The sequence below is a fragment of the Plutella xylostella genome, chromosome 14 (assembly GCF_932276165.1).
Source record: "Plutella xylostella chromosome 14, ilPluXylo3.1, whole genome shotgun sequence".
Lineage (NCBI taxonomy): Eukaryota > Metazoa > Arthropoda > Insecta > Lepidoptera > Plutellidae > Plutella > Plutella xylostella.
The window spans coordinates 3,760,490-3,773,606 of record NC_063994.1 but is presented as its reverse complement, the minus strand read 5'-3'; the positions used below and the strand labels follow the sequence as shown (position 1 = coordinate 3,773,606).

At 38.7% G+C, this 13,117-nt stretch overlaps 1 protein-coding gene across 1 annotated transcript in view; it reads right to left on the bottom strand.

Annotated features, from left to right (window-relative positions):
- LOC105380141 (calpain-D) overlaps positions 1-12,569 on the bottom strand; it is a 43,909-nt gene extending 31,340 nt beyond the window's left edge. Inside the window, exons 1-2 of the mRNA XM_048625418.1 lie at positions 12,218-12,569; positions 10,841-10,972 (exon numbers count right to left, since the gene is read on the bottom strand). Coding sequence (XP_048481375.1) covers positions 10,841-10,972; positions 12,218-12,462 — 377 coding nt within the window. The 5' untranslated portion in view covers positions 12,463-12,569. The remainder of the gene's footprint in view (positions 1-10,840; positions 10,973-12,217) is intronic.
- Between the last annotated feature and the right edge of the window lie 548 nt (positions 12,570-13,117).

Here is a 13,117-nt window from a genome sequence, read left to right as displayed (position 1 = left end):
AAAAATATACTAAGTAAGTAATATTGTTTTGTGATACGAAAATATTTATTTTTATTTGAAAGTATTTTTAATATTTAATAATTAATTATATATAAAGTCGTACCCGTGCCGATATTTATACAGGTTGTTGCAAAAAGGGTTTAATACTATGCCGAAACCTACGTGTGCAGCATATTATTGATGTTATTTCTAAGCCAGGAAATGAAATCAGAATGTAAAAAAATCGCGAAAATATTATCAGAGTTTAATAGTTCAGGGTGTTGTATTAAACTCTGCCCCCGTGTAATAAAAAAAGTATAGTTAGCCGAAAGGGCGTTACTCAGGCGTCACTCTGAAAAACTTTTATCCTACGTAATTTTTTATATTCATGAAAAAAAGGCTTCTTCATATAATTTTTTTTTGGTCACGTGACCTTTTAGTTAAACGACCTGTTTTTTTTTGGTGTTTCAAAAGCAGAACAGTAGTTTGCAGAACTCTGCATATACAGGGTGTCACAAAAGGTTACGTAGCTGGCAAAGGAAAGAAAGAAAGAAAGAAAGATACATTTATTTAAAGGGATATGGGGAGGTCACCAGAAAAATAATAACATGTAAGTACCCCCGCAAGGGAGTACATTAGTACAAGGCGAGAGTGTGTAATTTTTTTTTAAGTACTTATTTGTATTTGGGATATGATAGAAATAATATTTTTGTTTCTTAAAAACCAAAAAATTTACACCTTGCTGCGCTCTTTTGCTCACTGTAAGTACACCTACAAATATTGCTGTATTAAAAAAAACGGTTTTGTTATAACGATTATAAAAAAAAAGTTATTTTCATGTCAAGGAGTCATTTACCTAATTACGATTTCACTCAACAGCAGGTGAACTGAAAAAATAAGTTCTAGTTCTATCATCACTTTAGATCGCAAACATTGTAACTCCACTTTTCTCGGCGAAAAGTACTCTTTGGTGTCAATAGAAACGTTTTTTGAATTCACATGTTTTCCTCTTTATTCGAAAAAAAAAAACTGTATTCCGCATTTTACCATTTGTTTTCCTCTAAACCCCAAACCGTGATTTTTAAACAAGAAAACTTAGTAATTATACCCTTTATTCTCATATACAACGTGCGATGTAGGCGAACGTGAACGAAAACTATGCAATAAGCCTTTGTTTTTATTACTACTTTAGTAAATTACAATAACATACTCAACAATGTTAATTTTTTTTTGCAATGTTATGTTGTTAAATTAAGATCTAATATTTTATTAACATGAAGTTACTTTCAACTTTTTTTTGCATCTATGCGTCGAATCACAGCATGACGGCTGCTGCAGCTTCCTGCTGTCCTGTCCTCCAACCAATCCCACCAGTACTGCAGGTTGCGTCAAATACGAGCCATTCTCTTCGACTTGACAAGACAGGTGCTCCCGGAAGGATCATAGATCGCACGGAACCCGTACCGTATAGAGGCAACGGACTCCTTTGCAACAGCCCCCCAGATTCGGAAGTAGCCCATGCACTGCATGGCGAGCACAGCTGCAGCAATTTTTTCGTAATGAATCATTGGGATGTCATCCCCGAAGGAGGCTCTCAGCCTACCTCACGACCTGTGTGACATTAGAAAAATGCACTGTGCTAACGCCGTTTGCGAGCTTGATTTGCAGGACCGCGTTGTATGCCAAGTTCCTCAGCAGAGGGGTCCAAGACCTACCGCTGTGGAACTCCGCAACTGAACTTCTTCAGTGAAAACAAACCCTCTCTTTTCGCATCCTTAATGTACTTGTTAGACACGTATGACCTCTGTCAATTTTCTGCAGATGACGAGATAGAGAAGACAAGTGATGGTATACAAGAGCCGCCCTAAAGGTTCGCCCTCTAGGGGATAGAGTTGAACGCGGTTACTATTTTTAAGCAAACAGCCAGCGCAACAACTCGCCCGTGGTTCTTATCCTGCTCCGACAGTGAACGAACGCAAAGTATTGTACCCACTATTCGAATCCGCATTTCGGATGCCAAACTGACTGTCCGAAAGGTCGAAACCGTACCACCACAGAGGTATGACTCGTTCGAAGAGCTTATCAGGCTCTTACAGCAATCAGATGTGTCGGTACACTGAAAGATAATCTACAGGCCTGCTTTATTTATTTAGGAGCACTAATGGCCTCCTTTCAGTCATTGAGTCACTGGCACTCAGGCTGCGGTTGAACAGGAAGATAGACTGTCTAAACAAATCATTTTTAGGCTAGTTAAAAAAAACTTTAGGTGGGTAGTATGCCAACTAGAACTACAAAAAAAAAAAAAAAACACGCACTCACGCCTTGTACTTATGTACTCCCTTGCGGGGTAGGCAGAGGTGCATTGCTGCACCCACTTTTCGCCAGAGTGTATGTTAGTCCCAATGTAATAGGGGGCGGGCCTATTGCCATTTTACGGGCACATCCAAGACCTGAGAACAAATATCTGTGTTTAAACAAATATCTGCCCGAGCCGGGAATCGAACCCGGGACCATCGGCTCAGTAGTCAGGGTCGGTAACCACTACGCCATTCGGTCGTCTAGAACTACAAATAAAACAGTATTTTTGTCTCCTCTAAAATTTGGTCACGAGGAGTTACGATGATTACGATCTAAGGTGACGCTGACGATATTTTATACAAGGTATTGAAAAAAGGGTATAAAGCTTAGCCAAAAGTGGATTTAGGTGCCATTCTGATCCACTTTTCTTCTACAATTTTGAAAATTCACGTAGCAAAACCTTTTACATAGAAACTTATTCGATCACGTGACTTTTTACTATAGAGACCGAATTTATTTTTCGAGAATTTCCAAAACTTGGAGAACAAAAGTTGTTCAGATTAACCCCTGAGTCAAACCCTTTCGGCACAGTATACCCTTTTTGCAACATCCTGTATAGGTAATATCAGGTTTATAAAAGACCTGGGCCTGTAGAGTGAGACTCGGCATGGGGAGTCATAATTTATAGATCTTTTAGGTTGCAGTGGCGAATGGGCACTGGTAGCCCTGCCCTTTTCTATAACTATAACTATAGGTAATTTTATGGCAATTTAAAAATACTTACTTATTTTTAACAACCTGTAGTGTACAGACTACCACATCTTAAAATATATATATTTTTAATTAACTACGGTTTTTGGTTTCAAATAAAACAAATTATGAACTTACTTTTCAACACCCTGTATATTGTGTAGCTTACCTACCATACACAACCGTTAAAATAAAATAAATTACCCCTCAGAATATAAACAGGCTCGCGCTTTGGCATACTGCATTGACCGTATAGTAATATAGTTCTTATTTGGAGAATCTAATAAGTGTCATTATGTGCAATGTTTACCTTTATCTATGCATCTGTAACTCTATAGTAAAAAATGTAAACAAATCGAAAAGGCGAAATGTTTTCTAAGAATTTTCGGCTTTTCTGCATCTAAAATGATTAGAAAATTAACTTTCCATAGCAAATGCATATGTATTATAATACTTGTAGTCATAATTTGTTGATTTAATCAGTTTTTGTGAAATATTTGATAAAAAATAAAATGGCGTGGGTATCGCTCCTAACAGGCCGCCACCAGGGCGACGACTGAAGAAATCTGAAATCTGTCACGGTGTCATCATTTTTAAACCGGAATTTATTAGTTTTTTGCAAAAAAAGTTGACTTCTGGTCCATTAAATCCAACTCTTTAAGGTAACTTTGTTAAGAATTTAATTACCTACACATACATATAAGATTCCATGAAAATGGGCCCTCTGATTTCGAGGGTTTTTTCATAATAAGTCAAAAAATGGCAAAAGACATGGTGTGTTTGCAATTTTTTTTAACATACTTATTATAATCCTGCACCAATTTATAAGCAACTAACATGTTCAGTATACCCTCTGCTACAAAATATATTTTTATCAATGTGATAGAAGCCACCGTTTTTCCAATCTAATCAAGTATATCAAGCCGACTTTAGCATTTTAGCTTTAGGGATCCCCTTAAGAGGAGAGTATAGCTTCGCGATCCTAGCGAAATAGGTATTTAGGAAAAGTATTGCTGTCGCTCGTGCACTCGCCCGCGCCGGGCACCGCACACACACATGCAAGTAGCGTCACGCACACATCGATGGACGCTGCCGCGCCGCCCCGCGCCGGTTGGCGAGAAATTGCGACCAAACACGGAGTGTCTTCGTCTTACCTTCATATTATTATTTCTGTGTTGTGATTGTTAGTTGTGACTTGTGAGCGAAACTTGAAATTATTGAAGATAAATAGAAAGAAGTATAAGTAATTAGTGATAATTTCATGTGATGTGAGTAAGTATTTTATTATGTAGGTAATTAATTACCTACCTAGTAACGAGTTAGTAGGTAAGTACATAAAATGGATTTTTGATGATTGGAAAATAGACCTTTTGCCGGTACTTGGACTATCATTTTGTATGTAAGGTTATTTAGATCTATACAGGGTGTCCCAAAAGTCAACGTCATCCTTTAAAGGGCCGATAGGTCAGCTCATGAGAGGCCAGAATATCACAATATGACCTTAGTAAAAACTCGATAATTTTCGAGATATTGACACTTTTATAAATTTGCTGAAAATCGACACCTTGGATCAGTTTTTTGCGTGCCGCCGGTACAAAAATCCATATTGTTAGAATTGTTTTGGTGTTGCATCACCCTGTATAGCCCTGCTATTGATCGCATTAAAAAAAAATATCGAGTAATGCTGTATGTTTAAAAAAACACGGTTTTCAAAATCATAAAAGGTAATCTTATTTTTTTATAAACAACTTTGACTCTACATACTGTAAAAAAAATATACCACGCAAACCTGGCACCTTATTTGAAAAGATTGCTCATTTAATGCAATTTCCAAAATGGTATGAAACGTTGCTATTGTTTCAATTAACAAAAAAGTTATTGCTATTTTAGTACAAAACGACCTCGATGTAAAATTGTTTGAAGGAAATTTATCTGACTGAATTTGTTAAGGGTAAGTCATGTTGGAATGAGTAAAAGTAAAATAAGTGGTGTGGCCGGGAATGGGAAAAGAGACAACGTTGTCACAGTTAATAAAAAAAACGCATTTTGAGTATCTTTCTCGAAAAAGGTGGACTATAGCAACTCCACATTCCCCATAAATGTAGCGCATGGTAACGTACATTCCTGAGTAGTGCTAATGTATGATATTGTACAAGTAAAACGCTTGCACATGTACATTGTACACCCACAGTATCCAAAAAAGGAACAGATCAGTTTGCCATTAACATTACCCCTAATTACTTGTTATTTATTTTAAAGTTATTGTTAAACAAAACTAAACTCTCAAAATTATGATTATGACCATTAATGAGTATTATTTTTTGCTGATTATGTACTTAATATAATAATGTGGTGTTATAATTTTGAGAAATAAAAATAAAAGTCAATAAATGTTTGTTTTTTTTTAAATAAGGTGTAAAAAACGCTAAATATGTTTTATAAGAGTTTGGTAAGTTTTTTCTTAACTATTTTTGTGTTATCTATGTTGCCACGGCTGGCCCCACCACCTATTTTACTTTTACTCATTCCAACATGACTTACCCTTAATAAATTCAGTCAGATAAATTTCCTTCAAACAATTTTACATCGAGGTCGTTTTGTACTAAAATAGCAATAACTTTTTTGTTAATTGAAACAATAGCAACGTTTCATGCCATTTTGGAAACTGCATTAAATGAGCAATCTTTTCAAATAAGGTGCCAGGTTTGCGTGGTATATTTTTTTTACAGTATGTGGAGTCAAAGTTGTTTATAAAAAAATACGATTACCTTTTATGACTTTGAAAACCCTGTTTTTTTTAAACATACAGCATTACTCGATATTTTTTTTGACTGCGATCAATAGCAGGGCTATACATGGTGATGCAACACCAAACAAATTCTAATAATATGGATTTTTGTATAAGCGGGACGCAAAAAAACTGATCCAAGGTGTCGATTTTCAGCAAATTTATAAAAGTGTCAATATCTCGAAAATTATCGAGTTTTTACTAAGGTCATATTGTGATATTCTGGCCTCTCATGAGCTGACCTATCAGCCCTTTAAGGGATGACGTTGACTTTTGGGACACCCTGTATATGCAGTGAATCTAAAAACATTATGATAGTTTTGTAAAAATATAAGTTTATAAGTACCTACTAACAAAGTTTCGGGGCTGTTTATAAATGTTGAGTTGTCTTAGTATTTATTTCTTTTAGCATGAGAAGCAAAAGCAAGGAGTCTAAACTTTCAAGCGAGACACTCGAGCTTATGAGGCAGAGACGCGAATTTCCGTCGGCAGGTGACACTTCGTCAGAACTACGGGTACTGAACAAGCGTATAAAGAAGCTGATACGAAGAGATCTCCGTCGCTCCAACACACGCGCCATAGAAGCAGCAATTGAGCAAAATCGGGGGTCAAAAGTCTTCGTTCAGCAACTTGGGAGAGGCCACTTGACGAAATTGAGGTCTGCAGATGGTAATATCGTTGCCTCTAAGCCGGAGGTTCTTGCCGAAATCGAAGGTTTTTACGGACAACTTTATGCTTCACACGCGCAGAAGTCTGTGGCTCAGCTCACCGATTCCAGAGCGCCACTAATACGCCACTACACTGACGACATCCCTGACGTCGACATAGGCGAGATTAGGATAGCCCTTGCAGCTTAAAAACAACTAGGCTCCGGGTGAAGACAGAATTACTACAGAGCTTCTGAAAGCTGGAGGTATTGCAATCCTCGAACAGCTCCAGAGGCTCTTCAATTCGGTTCTTCACAATGGCATTACACCGGAGGCATGGTCTGAGAGCGTCGTGGTATTGTTCTTTAAGAAGGGTGACAAAACCCTTCTGAAGAACTATAGACCGATCTCGCTTTTAAGCCATGTATACAAGCTGTTCTCAAGGGTTATCACGAACCGTCTTGCCCAAAAGTTATCCGAGTTTCAGCCCCCAGAGCAGGCCGGGTTTCGAAAAGGCTTTAGTACAATGTGGTCTATTGTACTACACAGTAAGGCAGATTATACAGAAGACCGAAGAGTATAATCAGCCTCTGTGTCTAGCCATTGTGGACTATGAAAAAGCCTTCAACTCCATCGAGACCTGGGCAGTTTTGGAATCCTTGCAGAGATGCCAAATCGATTGGCGCTATATCGAGGTGTTGAGATGTCTGTACAATGCCGCTACTATGACTGTCCAAGTACAGGACCACAAGACAATACCTATCCAACTGCAACGTGGAGTGAGACAGGGGGATGTGATATCTCCGAAACTGTTCACCAATGCATTGGAAGATGTCTTTCAGACGTTGGACTGGAAAGGACATGGCATATGTATAAATGGCGAGTATATGTCACACCTCCGCTTCGCGGATGACATCGTTATTATGGCAGAATCTCTGCAGGAACTCAGCTGGATGCTAAGTGGCCTAAATGCTGCTTCCCGACGTGTAGGCCTCGGTATGAACTTGTACAAGGCGAAAGTCATGTACAATGCTCACATCAAACCGGAGCCGGTCGCCGTTGGTGAGGCAACAATAGAAGTTGTGCAAGAATATGTCTACCTCGGGCAGACTATTCGACTAGGCAGAAGCAACTTCAACAAGGAGGCTGCAAGGCGCATCCAACTGGGTTGGGCTGCATTCGGGAAACTTCGTCACATATTCTCCTCGGCCATTCCTCAGAGCCTGAAGACAAAAGTCTTCAACCAGTGCGTCCTGCCAGTGATGACGTATGGTGCAGATACGTGGACACTGACGGTAGGACTGGTCCACCGATTTAAAGTCGCTCAGCGAGCTATGGAGAGAGCTATGCTTGGGGTTTCTCTGATGGATCGTATCAGAAATGAGGTTATCCGTCAGAGGACTAAGTTTACCGACATAGCTGTCAAAATTTGCAAGCTGAAGTGGCAGTGGGCTGGTCATATCTGCCGAAGAACCGATAACCGTTGGGGTAGACGAGTTCTCGAGTGGAGACCACGATCAGGCAAACGCAGCGTGGGACGCCCTCCTGCCCGCTGGACTGACGACCTTAGGCGGGTGGCGGGTAGTGGTTGGATGAAGAAGGCCGAGGACCGAGTGTTGTGGCGCTCCTTGGGAGAGGCCTATGTCCAGCAGTGGATGATTATTGGCTGATGATGTCTTAGTATACTTACCTAACTAATTATATCATAGAATACATTTTATTATTCGCTTTTGTGGCCTCAAGTCAATTATAGTAAGTAAGTAAGTATTATATTTTTATGTAAGTAACTATGTTAGTTTAGATGTAAGTAAATAAAATTTCCTAAGTAACCTAATCCATGTTGAGTGAGGATTAAATATAATATAGTCACTAGTAATTTTTTTGCTTGAAAACCTACCTACTAGTACTTTAAACTTTTCCTATTCACATCTTATTATTTACAGGGTGTCCCAAATTAAAGTGCACATCCAAATTATAGTGACTTAATTTTAAAAACAACTTTTATTTTTCGACTTTTGTAAATTCGTGAAAAAAAATCTACTGTCTATAGTAAAAAATCTCATAGCCAACAAAGTTTCTATGAATTAGCAAAAATAAAATTCGCAAACAATCAAAAGTCTTAAAACAAAAGATGTTTAGAATGACGAGTTGTGTCACTATGATTCGGATGTGCAATTTAACATGGGACATCCTGTATATCTATAGATATCGATAACGCAGGCGGGATCCCGTCTCTACTATCGACTTCACTATGGACATCCCTATCGTACGTGTGCTTTGCTTCCCCCCCCCGACCCTCAATCGTGCGATAGAGAGCACTGCAGCTCGGGACTGACAATAGGTACTTTTCTTGATGAAATTATGGTTTTGGGAGAAAACGTTTTACACTAACTAAATATCAACCAATCTCTTTGATTTTAGTGTCAATCGATTCAGCTTAATATATTCTAGGTTTATAGGTTTCGCTTTTTTTTAAAAAATACGTTGTTATTGATCCACAAACGGCTTAATTCAACAAAGTCGCAATCACAAAAAAAACATTATTTGAGGTGCCTATAAGTTTGAATCTATAGAAAATTTTGAAAAAAGGAAAACCTATAAACCTAGTTATTCCTTGTGTCAATAACATATTAAAAAATCATGGAGATTGGATAATATTTAGGGGTAGTAAAACGTTTTCTCTTTTTGTATGGACGAGCAAGTGCTATACTCTACTCTTAAGTGTAAGTAAAATAGCTGTAACTTTAGGCGGGTTGGACATTGACCAGCATATGTATATACGTGGGTGGTCTGAAAAGTTTCCGACCTAACATAGATACAAGATTTTTTTTCTTAAAATTTATTTTTATTCTTCTACATAGCCTGTAAAACAGTAATTAGGCGGCGCGAAAACACGGATTTAGTGCGCCTAAACTGCGCCAACAGAGCATTGGAAATGTTCATTCGAACACGTCGTTGGTCTGAAGTTAGCAAACGCGGCAGCCAACGCGCGGACAGCCTTCTCATGCCTAAATCTTGATTTAATATGTGATAAACACGTTTTCTGGACATTTTCATTGCCTCTGCTATCTCTCTCACTTTAATTCGGCGGTCGTCTAACACCATTTGGAGAACTTTAGCGATGTTATCGTCAGTAGTTACAGTTTTTGGACGTCCCGAACGTTCATCATCTCCGAAGCTCTTACGGCCACGTTTAAATTCGGCTGCCCAAAATTTTACAGTGGTAAATGACGGTGAAGAGTCCCCGTACACAGAATCTAACTCATCTTTGATTTGCGTAGGGGTATTCCCTTTCAAAAACCAATATTTTTAGACAGCTCGATACTCGATTTTTTCAATTTTCACAGAAATGCTCACATCGACTTTAATTGATGTGTGTTGCCATCTTCACGTTGAGGTCGGAAACTTTTCAGACCACCTACGTATATTCTAAAAGGGAATTTAAAAATCTACAACTTCTTTTCTATTCATTTTCTTCGTTTATGAATAGGTTCGGCAATATGATGCAAAGTTTATGAATGTTTTGACATGAATACATTTTTCTTGTAAATTTTAACTTTTTCCGAGGGTAATAGCTCGAAAACAGTTAGGAATTACAAAAAAACATATGATATAAAAGTTTTAGATAATTTTAAGAGCTCCATTTCATTAGTTGAAAATATTTCTCTCCGATGCACCGTTTTCGAGATATAAGCCAAAAACCAAAAAATCCTACCTTTATCCCCACCTCCTCCCCCCGGCTCATCACCTAGGAGTCAGGACTTTTGGTATGTTAACAACCTAAGCTCCCTGAACAAGTTTCTGAAGGAATTTCTTAGTTACCTGCTCACGCACTCTACACCTCATTCCTTGACTGGACTAACAAGGATCAAGAATTTTGTTTATGAAGCTGAGAATTTCATACAATTCTCACTATGATTTCCAGCAAGGTGCATATCTGATCTGAATACGTACAACACGCGTAACGCATTGCCTGTCGTTTTTCCATGGCTGTCGTTTTGTTACATACAACTGAGGTTGAGGCACTACTATGACTGTTGTAGCATTAGGGCCTGATGACCTACGCGGAAGTCCACGACGGATAGTGTATGAAACCTTAAAACGACTGGAGAGCAACGACTTCATCCGCGACGGATGCAAAACCACATTCGCATGCGGACGGTCCGCGTCGCTCTAAACAGGCCTTTACCTCATAGCTGTGAATTCCATACATTTCTCATATCAGCTTCCAGAAGGGCTAGTACGGGGCGCATTTAAGACGTGACAAGAGTTCTGCATCGCGCTCACTCGCATCGCGCAGCCTCAAGAGCGAGCGCAACGGAGAACTCTCGTCACGTCTTAATAGCGACCTGTGCTACAGGGCCAGCTACATACATACCTGAACACGGGCGCGTGCGGGGCGAGCGCGTCGCACGCGGCGCAGCGCCACGCGGCCGACACGTTGCGCAGCCCGCAGCCGCAGCGCCACGCGCGCGTCGCGCCCGGCGCCGAGCCCACTGACGACCAGCCACTGTGGGAATGGTGTAGTGGTTAGTAACTGCTAGGGCTGAGGTCCCGGGTTGGATAACTGGCCGGGGTAGATGTTTGTTTAAGGTGTTAATAATGATGTATCTATCTGTGTAGAGTAGAGTATCAGCTGTCCGAAACCCATATAACAGTGCCGTCGTTCATCATACAATTACTACTAACTATGTAGTGATGCACAAGGTCAATGAATAGTAGAACAGCATATAAATACATTGCTTTTTTATGGAATAGAGATCTTTAAACAGTCTTTCCACTAAAGTGAAGTAGGGTGATGGTGCAGCCAGTGAGACTAAAATTCATAGTTTTTCCATGGAAGAATTTTGATAATTTATTGATTACTTATTTTACCTCTCAAACTGCACCTCTCTGTTTCATTCAACTTTGTTTGATTGACATTCTTTTTGGAACAAATAAGGAAAAAGTAATTTAATGCTTTCTAACAGTGTAGAGACCTGCATGTATAGATTTAGCATGTATAGACATGTGAACCCAGGAACCCGCAGTGGACCAGTGTGGTGGGAAATGGTTAAAGCTTAGGAAGGGACTTTTGACCTTGATATTTATGCACATAGATTCCATTTGAGAGAGCCAGGTGAAGGTACTTACATACAGAGAATAGAATAGAAAATATAGCACAACCCTCCATGTATGTAGCTTATGATATGTGATGAGATAAATGGTTTGGCTCACGAAAATAATATATTTAACATAATATGTTTGTGGAGATGGGAATGGATAAATAGTCCTGGTGATTATTAACATGTATCAATAAGGCTTATAAATATAATAAGAAGGTAAAATGCACAAGTTTTACAAATAATATTGTTGAAATCCTTTGTTTCCAACTAGGTATCACAAGTATTTGAATGGGACATTCTGAAAGTCCTAATATTTTATATCCTAACACATAACTGAAATACCAATGAATTAACAAATAAATATAATAAATCAAAAAACATAAAAAGTTAACAAAAGCTTACCCACCCTCAGCTGTGCAGCCATAACAATTAAGCACTATGTTCTAGGAAAACCCAACATTTTCAATTAAAACTGTCACACATACACACTAATCAATAGACAGCCTTTAATTTAACTAAATATCTTCACCTTCAAAGCACAATAATAGAGAAATATCAACTATCTAACCTAAATAAGGGCAAAGAAAAATCGATAATTTGAGTGAATGACATTCTAACAATGAAAGCTGGTCGACCGAGTTAATGCTTACCTATTGAAGGCGCTTGTGGCAGGAATGGACACTGCTTCGGACCCTGGGGTAGTTCCTTCGCTGTTGTCTGCACGATGAGGGTTTTCTGGTGAAGAATCCTGGCCGCTGTATCTTTTGGGAGACTTCCCAATGTCATGACTCGATATTCGCTTGGTTCCACATTTTAGACACTTTACACTCTCTGTCGGGTTGATTTGGCCGCAGGATTCACAATGCCATTGCAGCACAGACGCGATTGAACCCATTTTAATTCACACATGGCTACGACACCATAACAAAGCTTCGTTTTATAAAAACAAAATACCGGAGAAAACTGAAAACAGCTGATCCACCATGTTTGTGTATAACTTTTTTTTTGTAAGTTTGTAACGAGTGTTGCCAGTTGAGAAAAAAAGCTTAGGCATTCGGGCTGGGTTGGGTTTGGCTATGGCGGGCTTTTCGATTACAAAAATCTGTTTGAACATTGGAATATTCCTCAAGAATTTAGTAAGCTCTTTAATGACAAAACTAGCATACAAGTCTAGTATACCTAACGATTTTTTTAAAGTTTATATTATTTTTTCATACCTCCTACTCTGGTATCACAATAACTATTCTATTCAACAATAGATGTCGCTACTTTTGCAACAGGATACATAGTTAAGTAGTTTCAACAACTTTCAACAGATGGCAGCTAAAATAAAAAATAGAACTTTTTAATAATTTTATAAGGTTCAATCCAACAACAACGTCGCCAATAGAAATATCATAACATCCGTTTATTTTTTTTTTCTTTTAAACTGCTACGTTTTAGGCCCTCTTCATGCTAATTCCATCTTAAGAACCTACCTCCCTTTAGCCATTTTTGGCAGAAACCACTTCAAAACAAGACTATCATTCTAGGTATACTGCAATGATTTC